The sequence below is a fragment of the Mesoplodon densirostris genome, chromosome X (genome assembly GCF_025265405.1).
Source record: "Mesoplodon densirostris isolate mMesDen1 chromosome X, mMesDen1 primary haplotype, whole genome shotgun sequence".
Classification (NCBI taxonomy): Eukaryota; Metazoa; Chordata; class Mammalia; order Artiodactyla; family Ziphiidae; genus Mesoplodon; species Mesoplodon densirostris.
In genome coordinates this window covers 110,606,099-110,624,806 of record NC_082681.1, presented here as the reverse complement: position 1 = coordinate 110,624,806, position 18,708 = coordinate 110,606,099, and the positions used below count along the sequence as shown (strand labels likewise).

Below are 18,708 nucleotides of genomic sequence, written 5' to 3'. Positions count from 1 at the left end.
AAAATACAGCCTTTCAAAACAAACATGTTCCATGCTGGTTTAATAGCTACTTATATGTTCATTTTAAAGGATGTGTTAGTCTTTTCTTAGTAACAACAATAATAGCAAAGAGCTAATGGCCTTCGGCATGCATATAAGCCCAGGCCCATTTTGTAGATAAATAAATTGAGGCATAGAGAAGTTTCAGTGGCCTGCTCAGTGACTAACTAACTAACCAGGAGTAGAACCTGCGTTTCCTGACTCTCAGTCCAGTGTTTCACGTCCATGTCTCTTCTTGTCATTCTAGGAATATTTCTAGTATCTCTCTCTGAACCACTCATGTAGTTGAAACACTTGCTTTGTCTTGTCTGCCCACATGCTCTGGCATGTTGCTATTCGTGTTCATTCCTGTTGAAGTTACGTTAGTAGAGCCAAATTTGTGATTATTCATAATCCTTTTTTTAAATTTTATTAGAAAGCTGGGGCCTTGGAAGGTGTACCAATATCTGGGGTAAGTTTCATCACCAAACATCTCCCTGCTACCTGCCCCCTTCCATGTTATGGCTTTCCTTAATCAATCTTCCTCCTTCCTTAACTATGGAAAATAAGTAAGAGCAGCAGAATTGGCTAATTCTTGTTTCACTGTGACACAGTGTAGGCTATTGAGAATTTTTTCTGAATAAATTAATTCTAACTCTCCCTTCCTGTACCTGTTTGCAGTGTTAACACATGGGAAAATGGCCAAATGGAGGCAATGCAAAGAACATAAGACAGTTCATTCCTTCGTAAATAAAGGGGAAAATAAATCTTACGGCTCTCCTAGAAAGGAAATGAACAATATTGTCTTAGTGTTCTTTATTGTCATGTATACTTTCAGTGTTTGGGGGACCAATCTGCTGCATTGGTGGGACAAATGTGCTTCCAGGATGGACAAGCCAAAAACACGTGAGTTTTAAGAAACAGACCTGAAAACCAATGGTATTTTGTTTGTTTTTCCCTTTGGTGTTTTGAATGAGGAAATGCTTTTGAAGTTCATCCAGGCTGAAAGTTAATAGCTTAAGAGTTCCAGTACAGATATATACACTTTTCGCCATTTGTTTTTCTTCATCTTCTTCACATTGAATTCACTATACCATATGTAAACAAACTGATGAGGCTTGTGAAAACCTTAATGTATAAAATTCAGTACCTTTTCCATCCAGAAACTAAATGTTGGTTTAAAGTATTCTTGCCTCGGGACTTCCCTAGCGGTCCAGCGGTTAAGACTCTGAGCTTCCACTTCCAATTTTCAACATGGTGTTCCTGCCCTAGACTTTCTCACTAATTATAAAGTCATATTTTTGTGGGATTTTCAATGTTATTTCCCTGGCACTGTGCTTTCTCCCCATCATCTGGAGTTTCTCCTTCGACAAGAAGCAGAAGGAATGGCGGAAGCAGAGATTTGGTGCATTTTTCTCCTAATCTCATCTTCTTACTACTCATACGTGCAGTCCGTAACAAGCCCCATATTTAAGAATGATAAGATTTCTCCCACTTAAGGCTGGGAAAGATTCTCAGAGAGGTTAAGCTAGTAAGTGAGAGCAGCAGTCTTTGCACCCAGATCTAGCTGATTCAATTCAGCCGGGGTACTTTACCTCTGTACTTTACTGTCCTCCGTGTGGAAAAGAGTTCCATATACCTGACAGGAGACTATCTATGTTTAAGTGTTTTTTTCTTGAGGATTTTCTAATTCTCTCATTAATGTTAACTTCAGTGGTTACGTTCTTCTTTTGTCAATAATAGAATGTCTTTACGTTTTAGATTAAGTGTTCTTGTACTCTAGTAGGGTCAGAAGTCCTCATGCAAAAGTGTGACATCATTTGTGTGAGAGTTTTTTGGGGAGGGAAGATGGGAAAATTCTTTGCAGGTCATGATATCCTAAGGTTACCATCAAAGAGTGTTTGAGTCAGCGTGCGTCTGGAAACATATTCTTTGAATTCTGGGTCTCAGGTAGCTGAGTCAGGAGTCAGAAACGACAGAAATGGTAGAAAAGTAAGCTGTCCCCTCCGCCCCCTTCTTTTGTCCTCTGCCAGCCACCCTAATGCTAGTAAATCAGATGCTATCTCTCTTTGTCAAGTACCTAACACTACAGAGCACATGGGAGGCACCCAATAAAGTTGCCAGATTTTCCCTCTCTTTATACTCCCCTCCCCCTTAAGCATTATCAGCCAAGTCCTGAAATGATGAATTTAAGTTAGGGAGGGCTTGCTGAGTACTTCTGCAGCCATTGCACGTTGGCAGAGGGGAATAATAGCAAATTGTAAGATCTTTGGGCTCATGTTTCTCTTCCTGAGGGGAAAGAACACAAATATACAGTTCATCATATTATAAATCAGAACTTATGTGCCATCAAAAACTTGGAAGTACTGCTGTTGGGTTTCAAAGGGAGGGGAGAAAAATCACAAAAGATTGTTAGTAATGAGATGTTTTGAAGACTGAGCAATATTGGTGAATGCATGGAACACTGAACCAAGATGCAAACGGGGAAATGGAAGACATTATTTAGAGAATGTGGAGAACATTTGGGTAGGGAAGTGGTTGTGGGAAAATAAGGCTAGGGTAGCGGTGTGAAACCCTAAACTTCAGACTGAGGATTTTTTTCTTGAAGGCAGTGGGACACTTCTGAAGGTTTGTGGGCTGCTGTTCAGAGATGACTGGAGCTGTTCATTAATGATATGGCAGTCCTGGGTTAAAGTGGGGAGAGACTAGAGGCAAAGAGGACATGGAGGAGGCCACCATGGCATCTCAGTAACAAGGGCAAGGACTAAGAAGGGTGAGGACTGAGGGAGGCGTGGGTGGATGTCCATGGCGCTACACAGGGACAAGAGACAGGAAGCAGGTATGGAGTCGAGTCCCCTGGGCCCAGTGGTTAGATTTAGCCAAAGTAGGGAATGGGTCCAAGTAGAAGAATTTCTGTTTGGGACACGTTGGCAGTACTGGTAGACTGTACGTTACACACATACGGTAATAGGGAATGAACTTAGTATAAAAGTAAGGGATTTTGAGTTGTCCATATTTAGAGGTGATTTTTGAAGCGATAAGAATAGATAAATTACCATGAAAAAGTAAATAGGTAGAGGAGATATTTAGAAGAAGGAAGAGATGAAGGGATGTAGAAGTCAGACAAATAGAATGTAGTTAGTCATTAAAGTGGAGATCCAGTGTAGAGCTGTTTAAGAGAGGGGCTTGGTCAGCAGTGCAAAATAGTACAAATAGGTCATGGAGGCTGAGAATGAGAACAGACCATTGTACATAGAAATCAGGTCTTCAGTGGTGACCTCCAAGAATGAAGTTTTAGTACAATGCTCAAGATGGAAGCCAGGTTGCAAGTGGTCAAAAGAGATGCGGGTAGGTAGAGAATAGAGACAGCAAGGCAGAATGTGCTTTGCAAAAAGGCAACTATTCTGGAACGGGAAGTGAAGTATGTAGTTCGTTAGGTTAACAGGATCATGCCAACTTTGGGGAATTTTGTTTGTGTTTTTAAGTTACGTTTGTGTTTTAAGTGCTTCCTCTCCCCAGAGGCCCTAAGTGTAATAAAGGAGTCCTTCTGCCTCTTTCACAGCTTCGGCCAGGGCCACTCACGCTCCCCCTGTGTGCCATCTTTGTTTGGCCCACTTCTCCGTGGAGAATAGCAAACAACCTTTACCTTTCCAGAGCTTAGAAAAGTCAGACGTCTTTCTGGGATGTTTGAGGTAGGATTGGTAGACCATATAAATGCTGAAAACCCCATATAGGTTTGATGACTGGGAAGAAAAAAATAGTAAAATTTAAGAGTAAAATAATTGCCTGTACACTGTTTTGAAAGCTGTGGCCTAAATGTAGCAAGGAGGTCTCTTCATATATTGATAATACTCATTAATTACTTATCAAGTATATACAAACTTAAGAATTCACTTTTATTAAGTACCTTAAGCCTCTGCGTCAGTTTCATACTTTAAGACTCATGCACTACCATTCAGTATACAGAGTGTTTATATGGAACTAAATCAGTACAGATTTCTCCTTTAAATAGTGTGGAACAGAAAATTAACTTCCATTTTTACGAATATTTATTAAAGGAGATCGACTTAAAATATATAGCTTTTTCAGCATCACAGAAGTAAAAAGGCGTAGCGATTTATGTCTTTGAATTCGTAAATATATTATTACCCATACCTAGTGTTATTTGACTGGTGTCTTTGAAAACTTAGATATTCATGAATCCCATGCAGGCCGACAATCAAGCAGAAGAGATAGACAGTCTTGGGCTAATTCTTATTCACAACAGTGGTGCCTGGAAAAATGTTTATCAGAAAAAATTGCCCTGGCTTTCTATTTGCTCCACAAGACAAACCCAGCTGGTGGGGTCTGTTGGCTTAGCACTGACTGGTAGCAGCATCTGCTGAGATCCCGCTGCCCATCCCTAGGCAAAGCCTGTGGGGAGGGAATCCCAAACAGGGCAGGACAGCTGTGGAGAGCCAAGGATGATAGTCACAGCCAACTGATTTGAAAACTGTTGCCATGTGACCCTTACTGATATCAGTTTGGGCTGCTTATCTGCCTGGCACAAGTCAAAACCACTCACTCATGTCCAAGCACCAGATTTGTTGCAGAGTCCAAAGCTTTTGCTGATAAGGCTGTCACAAAATAAATTCAGTTCTTCCACGGCAGCTGTGTTACGTGGCTATGACTCTGCCACCAGTGTTAGTAGAACGCCCTGTCCTGTGCAGAGAATGGGGAAAGTAGACCAGCACTAGCTTTTCCCTCTGGGCCCCTCCTCTTCCCAAAGTCCACCTACACTTTCCTGTACCCTGGACCTACCCCCTCTCCATGCCAGAAGTTTATGACTGTGCTAATGATGGAGCTAGGCTGGCCCGCCCCATTGCTGAATGCCTGTTAGTCATGATGCTTCACTCCATGGGGATTAGTAGCAATGTAAGTGTGACAGAATTTAGGATTTATTGTAACTCAGTGCTATTTTATAAACATGGCCCTGGGCCATGACTAAGTGCCAAATACTATACTTGCATTTTTCCATTAGGATTGCACTAAGTACATTTTCTTCTAGACTGTCCTTTAAAACATTATTCCAAAGAGTCTCTGATGTTTGTTAGCTTTTAGAACTTTTCTAAAACTTTAATATAAATTACTTTTATTGTTCTAAGTTAAATGTTAGTTTTGTATTATTAATGTTTCATCATTTACTTTTAATAAAATTGTCCTACTGTTCATTTTCCCCCAACTATAGGTATGGAACAGGCTGTTTCTTACTATGTAATACAGGCCGTAAGGTTGGTTTTTTTCAAATTAAAAGATTAGTGAAAGTCTTCTTTAACTTCATATAAATAATACTTGAGCATAATTTGCTATTAAGTTACTTTTGAGTCAGGAGCTTTTATTTAATTTTTATCAGGGTTTAATTTAGAGCTCAGTAAAAATGATGAAAATCACTACATTTGAATGGTTCTTGTAAGAACCATTTTAGGTTCTTTGAATTTTACCTGTGTGTTTTTAATTGTGTTAGTGGGATATCTACACTAGGACCGTGTCAGATTCTTAATGCAAATCTAATTTGGAACGAGGGATAAACTTTTTGTACTGTTTAAGTGTACTGTTCTTAATACTGGTAATTTTGACTTTTAAGATCTGTTTTCTAAATTGTTATATTTATTGAATTATGTTGTAACTAGATCATTTTTGCTTTAAAAATATTCTAATGCTATCCTTTTGTTTTCCTGACTAATGAAATCTTTTTCTCTTTCCTACAGTGTGTATTTTCTGAACATGGCCTTCTGACCACAGTGGCTTACAAACTCGGCAGAGACAAACCAGTGTATTATGCATTAGAAGTAAGTACATTTCATTCAGTATAGATAATGTGAGAAACATTCAAAGCTAATGAAAACCACAGTGTTGTCTGTAAGAATGAGAAGCAGCTCCTCATCTGTTACAATTTTATGACATTGCAACAATTCAGTCACATCTTTATTTTTATTATTTATTTATTTATTTTTGGCTGCATCGGGTCTTCGTTGCTGCATGCAGGCTTTCTCTGGTTGCAGCGAGTGGGGGGCTACTCTTTGTTGTGGTGCGCAGGCTTCTCATTGCGGTGGCTTCTCTTGTTGTGGAGCATGGGCTCTAGGCGCGCGGGCTTCAGTAGTTGTGGCACACGGGCTCAATAGTTGTGGTACATGGGCTCAGTAGTTGTGGTGCATGGGCTCAGTAGTTGTGGCACATGGGCTCAGTAGTTGTGGCACATGGGCTTAGTTGCTCCGTGGTATGTGGGATCTTCCCGGACCAGGGATCAAACCCGTGTTCCCTGCACTGGCAGGTGAATTCTCAACCACTGAGCCACCAGGGAAGTCCCCAGTCACATCTTTAGGCTCCACTTCCAATTCTAGTTCTCTTGCTATTTCTAGTTACTTCCTAGAAATAGTGTTGAACCTCTCAAAGTCATCCATGAGGGTTGGAATGAACTTCTTCTAAACTCCTGTTAATGTTATAATTTTGACCTCTTCCCATGAATCACAAATGTTCTTAATGGCATCTAGAATGGTGAATCCTTTCTAGTAGGTTTTCAGTGTACTTTGCCCAGAATAGATCCATCAAAGGAATCACTATCTTGGCAGCTCTAGCCATACAAGATGTATTTCTTAAACAATAAGACTTGAAATTCAAAATTACTCCTTGATCTATGGGCTACAGAATGTATGTTGCATTAGCAGGCAGGAAAACAACACGAGTCTCATTGTACATCTCCATCAGAGCTCTTGTGTGACCAGGTGCATTGTCAATGAGTGGTCATATTTTGGAGGGAATCCTCTTCTGAGCATTAGGTCTCCACAGAGGGTTTTAAATATTCAGTAAATCATGTTGTGAACAGATGTGCTGTCATCCAGGCTTTCTTGTTCCATTTATACAGCACAGGCAGAGTAGATTTAGCATAATTCATTCTTAAGGACCCTAGATTTTCAGAATGGTAAATGAGCATTGGCTTCAACTTAAAGTCACCAGTTGCGTTAGCCCCTAACAAGAGAGTCAGCCTGTCCTCTGAAGCTTTGAAGCCAGGCATTGACTTATTTTCTCTAGCTATGAAAGTTTCAGATATATCTTCTTCCAGTATAAGGCTGTTTCATCTACATTGAAAATCTGTTGTTTAGTGTGGCCCCCTTCATTAATGAAGGTGTCTTAGCTAGATCTTCTGAATTACTTCCTGTGGCCTCTACATCAGCACTTACTGCTTTACCTTGTACTTTTACGTTACAGAGACAGTTTCTTTCCTTAAACTTCATGAACCAACCTCTGCTAGTTCCAATCATTTTTTCTGAAGCTTCCTAACATCTCTCAGCCTTCACAGAATTAAAGAGAGTTAGGGCCTTGCTCTGGATTAGGCTTTGGCTTAAGGGAATGTTGTAGCTGGTTTGATCTTCTATCCAGACCACTCAAACTTTCTCCATATCAGCAACAAGGCTATTTCACTTCTTTATCATTTGTGTGTGCACTGGAGTATCACTTTTAATTTACTTCAGGAACTTTTCCTTTGCATTCACAACTTGGCTAACCATTTGGAGCAAGAGGCCGAGCTTTCAGCCTAGCTCAGCTTTAGATGTTCCTTCCTCACTAAATTTAATTATTTCTATCTAGCTTTTGATTTAAAGTGAGAGACATGCGACTTTTCCTTTCACTTGAACACTTAGAGGCCATTGCAGGGTTATTAATTGGCCTAATTTCGTTATTGTTCTGTCTCAGGGAATAGGGAGACCTGAGGAGAGGGAGAGAGATGGGGAACGGCCACTTGGTGGAACAGTCAGAACACACACATTTATCATTAAGTTCGCCGTCTTATATAGGCACAGTTTATGGCACCCCAAAACAATTACAATAGCAACACCAAAAATCACTGATCTCAGATCACCTTAAACAACTATAATAATAAAAGTTTGAAAAAATGCGAGAATTACCAAAATGTGCCACAGAAACACAAAGTAGTGAGCAAATGCTGTTAGAAAAATGGCACCAATAGACTTGCTCTGTGCAGGGTTACCACAAACCTTCAATTTGTAAAAAACACAGTACCTGTGAAGCACAATAAAATGACGTATCCCCACTGTGGGATTTGTGCCTCCGTGACTAGAAACACTGTTTCTGCTACTCTAGCCTGAGTGTTCATTAATTTAGTCTAATAACCTCATCATATCACTGGCTCCAGGAACATATATTAAAATACCTAGCTGTTTTTCAAATGAATTATTATCAAGCCAAGTCGATGCCATTTTGTATTTGCACAGATGATCTTTTGTTAATCTAAATTGAGGTCTTTGTTTCTTCCTGTTAAATTTCAGGATAGTAATTTCAGCCTGTTCTGACACAATCTGAATGCTTTTTCGCTCTTCACACTGTTCCTCTTCCAGTTTTGTCTCATCTGGAGACTGGTAAGCTTTATGATTTCAGTTTTTTTGTTTTGTTTTGTTTTGCGATACGCGGGCCTCTCACTGTTGTGGCCTCTCCCGTTGCGGAGCACAGGCTCCGGACGCGCAGGCTCAGCGGCCATGGCTCACGGGCCCAGCCGCTCCGCGGCATGTGGGATCTTCCCGGACCAGGGCACGAACCCGTGTCCCCTGCATCGGCAGGCGGACTCTCAACCACTGCACCACCAGGGAAGCCCCATGTGATTTCGTTTTGATTCATGTAATTTTTTTTTTTAGTTTCATAGAATTTTAAAGCAGAGAGGGGCAGTGGATTAGATGACAACAGGCTTTGCTACACCCTGCTATCCCCTTGTTTTATACATGAAGAAGACAAGTGAAATTGGAGTCATTTGGCCAAGGTAGCTTGACAACGAGTAAGTAGCCAATCCTTGGTGCAAATCCCAGTTATTGGGCATCAAAGTCTAGATGCCTAGGCTGCTCCACTGTGCCATCTCCTTCCTTGTAAATCTGAGTATTCAGGGCTCCAGTCTACCAAGTCCACTGTTCTTTTCACTGCATCTCCCATATGTCACACCCTTCTACTAACCTAGCAACTTGGCCACAACACACACACACTAGTATATTAACAGCAATAAATAGAATCTTTTTTCTTTTCCGAATTCTTTTCAGTTAACAAACATTTTGTAAAATTAAGAAAATCAAAAAAGAGTGCAGAGAATAAAGTTAGGTGGGTAAAACTTTTTCTCAGTGAATTCATGCAAATTCCACCTGGTCACACTGCTTCCTTTTTGGGTTAAAGTGCTTACAAAGCAGATATTTAATATCCATTTCTTTCATTTGACAGATTGTTGTTAGGCTTGGCAATCTGAGGTATTCAAAAAGTAACTTTCTACCCTTTTTGAAAACAAACTATAACTACCCCTCTTAGTTTTTAGTCTTCTTTCATTCTCCCTCTGCTGATTTGGAAGCAACATAACGCACTTCTCATTTTTTGTTGTTGTTTTGGGGTTTTTTGGTAGTACCTTCAAAATAATAACTATAGAGTTAGGAGCTGAAACTCGCCTGGGTTTCGTGCAGAAGGCCGGAGTAAGGGCGTAGAGAAGTGGGGCGCAGGTGAGGGGGTCTGCAGTCCGTCCGGGGTCGGGCGTGCGCGGGTCCGGCGGACTATAGTCGGAGCGCGCAGCCCGCCCGGGCGAGTTACGCAGCAGGCGGAGTATTGAACACTAAGTAATGGCTATGCAGCTACAGCTTGAAGCAAATGCAGATACTTCAGTGGAAGAAGAGAGCTTTGGCCCACAACCTATTTCTCGATTAGAGCAATGTGGCATACATGCCAATGATGTGAAGAAATTGGAAGAAGCTGGATTCCATACTGTGGAGGCTGTTGCCTATGCACCAAAGAAGGAGCTAATAAATATTAAGGGGATTAGTGAAGCCAAAGCTGATAAAATTCTGACTGAGGCAGCTAAATTAGTTCCAATGGGTTTCACCACTGCAACTGAGTTCCACCAAAGGCGGTCTGAGATCATACAGATTACTACTGGCTCCAAAGAGCTTGACAAACTACTTCAAGGAGGAATTGAAACTGGATCCATCACAGAGATGTTTGGAGAATTCCGAACTGGCAAGACCCAGATCTGTCATACGTTGGCTGTAACATGCCAGCTTCCCATTGATCGAGGTGGAGGTGAAGGAAAGGCCATGTACATTGACACCGAGGGTACCTTTAGGCCAGAACGGCTGCTAGCAGTGGCTGAGAGATATGGCCTCTCTGGCAGTGATGTCCTGGATAATGTAGCATATGCTCGAGGGTTCAACACAGACCACCAGACCCAGCTCCTTTATCAAGCATCAGCCATGATGGTGGAGTCCAGGTATGCACTGCTAATTGTAGACAGTGCCACCGCCCTCTACAGAACAGACTCTTCGGGTCGAGGTGAGCTTTCCGCCAGGCAGATGCACTTGGCCAGGTTTCTGCGGATGCTTCTGCGACTTGCTGATGAGTTTGGTGTAGCAGTGGTGATCACCAACCAGGTGGTAGCCCAAGTGGATGGAGCAGCCATGTTTGCTGCAGATCCTAAAAAACCTATTGGAGGAAATATCATTGCTCATGCCTCAACAACAAGACTGTACCTGAGAAAAGGAAGAGGGGAAACCAGAATCTGCAAAATCTATGATTCTCCTTGTCTTCCTGAAGCTGAAGCTATGTTTGCCATCAATGCGGATGGAGTAGGAGATGCCAAGGACTGAATCATTGGTTCTTTTCCTGTGATAAACCTTAAGTGCTGCAGCCTAATGGAGAGGACTGCTCCCTGAGGTTCTTCACAGGCCTCTTCCTGTTGTGACTGCCAGGAAAAGGCTTCCAGGAAAACAGCTATTATATCGGCTTTTCTTATGGTGTAAACACGAGACAGGTCAGTAGTCACAAGCTGATCTGAAATGTTTATTCCTTCTAGAGTATATTAATCTCTATGTGAATTCTTTGGTTTGGGGTTGTCAGGTATGAAGTACCTTTGACATCATAGTGCCTTGGGGTTGACTCAGGACTAACTGCTATTGGCCAATCTTATGTCTCTAAGAGAACTAAAACTGGAGAGGCCTGACTTCTCTCACTGAATAACGTTGGGGAAAAATATGCCTGAGCTATGTGGCAAAGGGAGTGGGTCTCCTCACAGGTTTTTTTTTTTTCTCTGTCAGTAAAACTCTTAAATCAGAAGCAGGTAAAGTTTGTGTGTCTGAATTAGCTTATATAAGAATGTTTTTTTAGATAAGGGGTATTGAGTAGGCCTGCTGGGCTACCAGCCCTTCACCATCTACTCTTTTTTAATGCTAAGAGCAATTCAAGATAGTTCTGGAATCTTAAACATTTCAGAAGCTCTTCAAGTAGATTCAATGTGGGACTGCCAATAAAGTAGTTATTTGTAGTGAAAATAATAATAATAATAACTATATCTTTTTCTAAGAGTGCTTATAATTGTTTAGTATTTTTAATAACCACCCAACCATGATGAGGACCTTGGATGCTTTACCCTTGCCACCTCCATCCATAATCATGTTATTGAGTTTAAAATTTTCATTTCCCCTTTTTCTTAAACATTCAATAATTCATACTGTTTTCAGTCAATCATAAATCATATCAATTGACATATTTTGTCAATTTCTGTGTCCAGTATCATTTCCTTGGTCCCATACCTTTTATACCGTCCTCCAACCCCCAGTTTTTTCTTGCTGAGGGATAGCCTTTCGTAGTTCATAGAGTCTGGTGTGGTGAGCCTATTCTTTTTTAGGTTTGTCTTTATTTTGCTCTCTCTCTGGGGTGGATATAAAACTCAGTTGCTTTACCTGCATCCCTTCTGGCCATTTTTTGATGCTGATGAGACCTTCGCTGTTCTGATTTAAAAGTGGTTCCTTTGTAGATAGATAATCTGGAAGTTTTAAACGTTATATCCTTATCATTGATGTTCCGTAGTTTTACTATGACGTGCCTGAGTTTGGATTTATTTTTACTTATTCTGTTAGGTACTTGGATACAAGTCTGTCTTCAGTTCTGGAACATTCTCAGCAATTATCTCTTCAAATATTGCTTCTCTACCATTACCTCCATCCTCTTCTGGAATTGCTATTGTACGGATATTGGAACCTTCCAACCCACCCTCCATGTCTCTTAACTGCCCTTTTATATATTTTTAATCTCTTTGTTTCTCTGTGCTGCATCCCTGGTGAGTTTCTCAGTATCTACCTTACATTTCCAAATTCTCTCTTTAAAACAAACAAAAATGTTTTAATTGTGAAATGTAACACATGTATAGAAAAAGTGCATAAAACATCAATGTACAGCTTAACAAATTATTACAAAAAGAAGACCCATGTAACTTCACCCAGGTCAGGAAACAGAAAACTACCAGGAGCCTTCTATGTGCCCCTCCCAATCACATCCTCTTCCCTTTCCCCTAAGTTAACCCTGCCCTGACTTTTATTATGATCACTTTCTTACTTTTCTTTACAATTCTAATTAACGCTTAAATGTGTAACCCTAAACACGGAGGTTAGTTTTGCATGTTGTTAATACTTTATATATTAAAAATATAAGAGAGAGACTGAGTAATACAGTATGCAGTCTTTGATCTGGCCTCTTTCACTCAACATTTTATTTGGGAGATTCATCTGTGTTGTTAAATATAGCTATTGTTCCATTCTTTTTCATTACCATGTGTAAATATCACCAGCAGTATATGGGAACACTACTTTGCCTAGTTTCTCTGTCTATTCTACAGTTTATCTCATCTATTACATTTTTAAATCTCACTCAGTAATTTCATTTCTAGAATCTTTAACTGGTTATTTTTCATGTCCACCTGATTTTATTTCTCTTTTCTTTTAATTTGTAATCCATGGGGTTTTTTTCCATGGAAATCATACCTTAATCTACCTCTTCGTGTTTTGTTGTTGTTACTGTTTTGTTTTATTGTTGTTTTTTCCTCTTTTTGGCGTTTCTGCGGACACGCAGTGTCTTAGTTCCCCGACCAGGGATTGAACCCGTGCTCCCTGCGGTAGAAGTGCAGAGTCCTTACCACTGGATTGAAATGGATTCTATTCCAGATGTTATGTTTTGTTGACTAATGTCATTTTTTCCCCTTCCATACATTTTCATTAGAAGTGATGCTTGCAAGCTAGCATATGATATGCTGTAATGTCTAATTTATATAGTATATATACAAAGCATATATATATTTTAATTTAATCAATTTTTACTAGAAGTATAATTGACTTACAATATTACATTAGTTTTAGGTGTGTAACATAGTGATTAAGTATTTTTGTACATTACAAAATGATCACCACAGTAAGTCTAGTTAGCATCTGTCACCATACAAAATTATTACAGTATTACTGACTATATTCCCAATGCTGTATATTACATCCCCATGACTTGTTTACTTTATAACTGGAGGTTTGTACCTCTTAATCTCCCTCATCTATTTCACTCATTCTGCTACCCCCTTACCCCCTGGCAACCAGCATTTTGTTCTCTGTTTCTATGAGTCTATTTCTGTTTTATTATGTTTATTCGTTTGTTTTATTTTTTAGATTCCACATGTAAGTGAAATCATGCTATATTTTCTTTCTCTGTCTGATTTATTTCACTTAGCACAATACCCTCCAAGTCCATCCATATTTTCACAAATGGCAAGATGTCATAATATTCCATTTTATATATATCATAAAGTTATCCATTTTATCCATCTATTAATAGATGCGTAGGTTGCTTTCATATCTTGGCTATTGTAAATAGTGCTGCAATGAATGTAGGGCTGCATATATCTTTTCAAACTAGTGTTTTTGTTTTCTTTGGAAAAATACCCAGAAGTGGATTTGCTGTATCCTATGGTAGCTCTACTTTTGATTTTTTGAGGAACCTCCACACTGCTCTCCACAGTGGCTGCACCAAGTTAACATTCCCACCAACAGTGTCCAAGAGTTCCCTTTTCTCCACACCCTCGCCAACACTTGTTGTTTGTATTATTTTTGATAATAGCCATTATGACAGGTATGAAGAGATCTCATTGTGGTTATGATTTGCATTTCCCTGATGATTAGTGATGTTGAGCACCTTTTCATGTGTTTATTGACTAGCTATATGTCTTCTTTGGAAAACTGTCTACTGAGGTCCTCTGTCAGTTTTTTAATCAAATTGTTTGTTTTTGATGTTGAGTTCTTTGAGTTCTTTGTATATTTTGTATATTAACCCCTTATGAGATACATGATTTGCAAATATCTTCTCCCATTCAGTGGGCTGCCTTTTCGTTTTGTTGATACCTTCCTTCAGTGTGCAAAAGCTTTTTAGTTTATTTTCGCTTTTGTTTCCCTTGCCTGAGGAGACAGATTCAAAAAAGTATTGCTAAGACCCAAGGTCAGAGAGCATACTGCCTGTGTTTTCTTCTAAGAGTTTTATGGTTCCAGGTCTTACATTTAAGGTTTTAATCTATTTGGAGTTTATTTTTATATATGGTGTGAGAAAGTAGTCCAGTTTGATTCTCTTGCATGTAGCTGTTCTATTTTCCCGATACCATGGTTGATGTTTTAATAATAGATTTCTTCATGTATTTTGGAATTTTCCCTTCCAGACTCATTTTCCATTAAGGCAATAGCCCTAGTCAGCATGTAGACAATTGCTTGTTTTCCAGTACCCCTACACAAGCAGGAAAGCACTACCTAGCCCCTGGCTTCAGGCACTGACAGTCTTCCTGATCTTACACCAAGCACTTCGAATCCCTTTCCTCTGCAGGAGTCAGCTCCGGCCACCACTCCTGCTCCCTGACACACACAGAAAAATGACTCGCAATCCATCATGCCTGTGGCCTCAAATCCTGCTTAGCCGTGCATTTCTGTTTCTGTCCACATCGATGCTATTCTCTATCTGAGTTAGCATGTGTTGATTTGGTTTTCTCTTTTTACGTTTTGCCTGTTATCCTCTGTTAGGGCCAGAAGTGATTTTTTTTTTTAAACAATGTAGTTTATTTATTTATTTATTTATGGCTGTGTTGGGTCTTTGTTGCTGTGCACGAGCTTCAGTAGTTGTGGCTCGCAGGCTCTGTAGTTGTGGCTCATGGGCTTAGTTGCTCCACGGCAGGCATGTGGGATCTTTCCGGACCAGGTCTCAAACCTGTGTCCCCTGCATTGGCAGGTGGATTCTTAACCACTGCGCCACCAGGGAAGCCCCAGGACAGGTGATTTTTAAAGTGCAAACTCATCCATCTCTGTTGATAGGGATGTTTACCTCTTTTTTATCACCAAGAATATTAACATCTCTGGGTTCTTACTTCATTATTAGTAAAAAGGAATTGGGACACCTGATGCTTCAGGTGTTTTGAGACTTTAAACTCATATTAAACTACTAAAATTTGTCCCACTCTTTTTTTTTTAAATAAACATTTATTTATTTATGGCTGCGCTGGGTCTTCATTGCTGCGTGCGGGCTTTCTCTAGTTGCGGCAAGCGGGGGCTACTCTTCGTTGTGGTGCGTGGGCTGCTCATTGCAGTGGCTTCTCTTATTGCTGGAGTACTGGCTCTAGGCATGCGGGCTTCAGTAGTTGTGGTGCGTGGGCTCAGTAGTTGTGGCTCGCGGGCTCTAGAACGCAGGCTCAGTAGTCACACGCACGGGCTTAGTTGCTCCGCGGCATGTGGGATCTTCCCGGACCAGGGCTCGAACCCGTGTCCCCTGCATCGGCAGGCAGAGTCTTAACCACTGCGCCACCAGGGAAGCCCTGTCCCACTCTTAATAGTTGGAAAATTTTCTTAGTGGTGGAAGATACTGAAGCAAAATAGACCAAGGATTACCAAAATAGGACGATTAGTTCTGCCTTCCCTCTGCCATCTGTGCACTATCTTCCCCAAACTGTGCTTTTCCCTACCTTGTTCATCTTCTTTTTCTAAATGTTATTTCACGAAACAAAATTCTTTTGGGGGCCTTTAATCTGATTATGAACTTGAGCTTACTTTGGATTTGAGACTTCCATGTTCTGTATTCTGTCACTAGGATATAAGTTCCCTGAGGTCAGAATATTAATCTGTCTTGTTCACCACTCTATCCCAGAGGCTGGCACATAGCAGACACTTAATAAATATTGTTTATATACCAAATCCTATGTTATGCCATTTTTGTCTATTTAAACATGAACTTCAAAGAGGATTCCTTATATCCCCCCCCACTGTTTTCTTTGAATGTCCTTTTTCTCCTCTCTTTGGTATGATTTGTGATTATAGTGTTAAGTTTTTGTTTTTGGAGTTTTTCATCCCTCTTCAGCCAGATATTCCATTTCAGGTATAAGTCTCATATATTAGTTAACTGTTGCTGCATAACAATATTACCACTGATGTAAGTGACTTAAAACCATACCCATGTATTATCTTATAGTTTCCAGGGGTCAGGAGTCCAGGCAAAGCTTAGCTGGATCCTCTGCTCGGGGTCTCACCAGGCTGCAGTCAAGGTGTAGGCTGAGGCTACAGTCTCATCTGAGGCTCCATCTGCTTCTAGGTTCACTCAGATTATTGGCCAGATTTGGTTCCTTGTGGTTGTAGGACTGGGGGTTTCAGTTTCTTGCTAGCAGTCACCCAGAGGCTGCCCTTAGCTCCTAGAGGCCGCCTGAAGTTCCTTCCCATGTGAGGACTTAACACCAGCAAGGCAGGGAGAGAGTCCAGAAAACAGGTGTGATAATCTTATGCAACGTAATCACATGCACATCGTCACATACGTCCCATCACCTTTGACATGTCCTGTTGGTTAGAAGCAAGTCATAGTCCCACCTCACTCAAAGGGAAAGGATCATGGAAGGCCATGAACAGCAGGAGGCAGGGATCATGGGGGCCTATAAACATTGTTTATGGACTTTTCTAAGGTACTTTCTTAGAAAGTGTACTTTCTGAGCAATAAGTGCTTTTATTTTTAATTCCCTAACTGGTTATCGAAGTATTAATGATGCAGGTTACATTTCATGAATGCTTCCCCAATTCAACTCTGTGCTCCTGTTCTCTTTTCTTTGCAATTAAAAATGCTATAGAGTTAGATTTTGCATTTGTAATCATACAGAAGTTAAGTACAATATAAGTTATATATGTAGTGTTACATATTACTGTAGCATACACAAAACTATGTTTACTGTGCCTAATGGTTGATTTTAAGCAATTTAAGGATAATCTTAATTTTACATAATTTTTCTCCACACTTACTGATTTTAACCATAACTGCATTGTAAGATACATCCTGCATCCTGAAATATCTACTTTATACAGATACTGTTCATGGCAGTGGCATTCATGTCAAGGAGCTTTTGAGGGAAAGTATGTTTGCCTGCTATGACATTATATCAGATCTACTTGATTATTTTTAATCTAGTCTTCGCATAGCCTGTTCCTTAGCCTTTCAGTTTGCAGGCTATGTGTCTAGTTTTCGAGTAATTTATTTCTCTTGTCCGGTTATCATAGAACTTCTTCTTTTTACCCTCTCATTTCTATTATGTTTTTCTTAGAGAACCACTATTAGGTTTGTGTGCAGCTTTCCCAGTGGATCGTGACTTAGAATAAGGGTTGATTCATATTTATAGTTGGCGAGCTGAAGTACTGAATGTTTATATTTATGATATAATTGACAGTAACTTATTTGATAGCAAGTAGACAGTCACCTTCTATCTATCATTTTAGGTTTCCATTCCTGTACTCTTTTTTTCTGCCCATCTTCAAAGCATTATACCATCTTCCACTTTATCTCCTGCCTCTGGATTCAGAAGACTACATCTTTTGTGAATTTGGAGATTTCTCTTATTTTTATTAATTTTTAAAAAGCTATACCAAGTATTATATCCTGATACCAAAATTATGTACTTCTTTCAGATAAGTGTTTTTTATATTGAACCTACTTCTTTGTTCAGTAACAGAACACTCCTGTGTACTCCTGCTGACCAAATTTAGAATAATTTTCTTCTGGAGCCTTGACAGTGGCTTTGAATTTTTTTTTCTATTGTTTTAATCTAAAATAATGCCCTCTGGTCCTCAACCAGTTACCTTTAATGAAAACCTTGATTTTCCTTTTACTGCAACCACATTGCTTCCTCTCAAAAAAAACTGAGCATGTAAACATCCTGCCCTTTTCAGTGGAAATGAGGTACATCGGCATTTGATTTCCCAAAATATAAAGTTCCACTAGCTGGTAGCTGCAAGACCACTCCACTAGACTTCTAGCTCAGTGGCTTTTTAAAATTCATTACTTACTCACCTAAAACTATTGGAAATATACACATTTCGTGGTTAGATGCCATGTAGGACCAATGTCTTTTTTTTTTTTTTTTTTTTTTTGCGGTACGCGGGCCTCTCACTGTTGTGGCCTCTCCCGTTGCGGAGCACAGGCTCCGGACGCGCAGGCTCAGTGGCCATGGCTCACGGGCCTAGCCGCTCCGCGGCATGTGGGATCTTCTCGGACCGGGGCACGAACCCGTGTCCCCTGCATCGGCAGACGGACTCTCAACCACTGCGCCACCAGCGAAGCCCCGGACCAGTGTCTTTTTGAGAGTATAGAACATCTGTTTTTCCATTTAGATCTAGAACTGTGCTGTCCAATATGGTAGTCACTAGCCACACCTGACTACTGAGCACTTGAAATGTGGCTAGTCCAAATTGAGATGTGCCGTAAGCATAAATGATATACCTGATATCAAAGACTTAGTGAAATATATACAAATAAAAGATCTCAAGTTTTATATTGATTACATGTTGCAATGATAATATTTTT

General features: G+C 40.2%; 2 protein-coding genes across 4 annotated transcripts in view; both read left to right on the top strand.

Moving 5' to 3' along the window:
* The window catches only part of GK (glycerol kinase), a 70,068-nt gene that overhangs the window by 39,093 nt on the left and 12,267 nt on the right, over window positions 1-18,708 (top strand). For all 3 annotated transcript variants that reach the window (XM_060086573.1, XM_060086574.1, XM_060086572.1), the window contains 4 exons: window positions 455-490; window positions 857-924; window positions 5,246-5,288; window positions 5,766-5,846. In XM_060086573.1, the coding sequence (XP_059942556.1) occupies window positions 455-490; window positions 857-924; window positions 5,246-5,288; window positions 5,766-5,846 (228 nt within the window). The remainder of the gene's footprint in view (window positions 1-454; window positions 491-856; window positions 925-5,245; window positions 5,289-5,765; window positions 5,847-18,708) is intronic.
* LOC132482020 (DNA repair protein RAD51 homolog 1-like) lies at window positions 9,473-11,346 on the top strand. Its single transcript, XM_060087011.1, has 2 exons — window positions 9,473-9,539; window positions 9,641-11,346. Exon 2 carries the CDS (start codon window positions 9,657-9,659, stop codon window positions 10,674-10,676), a length of 1,020 nt encoding a protein of 339 aa, XP_059942994.1. The 5' UTR covers window positions 9,473-9,539; window positions 9,641-9,656; the 3' UTR covers window positions 10,677-11,346.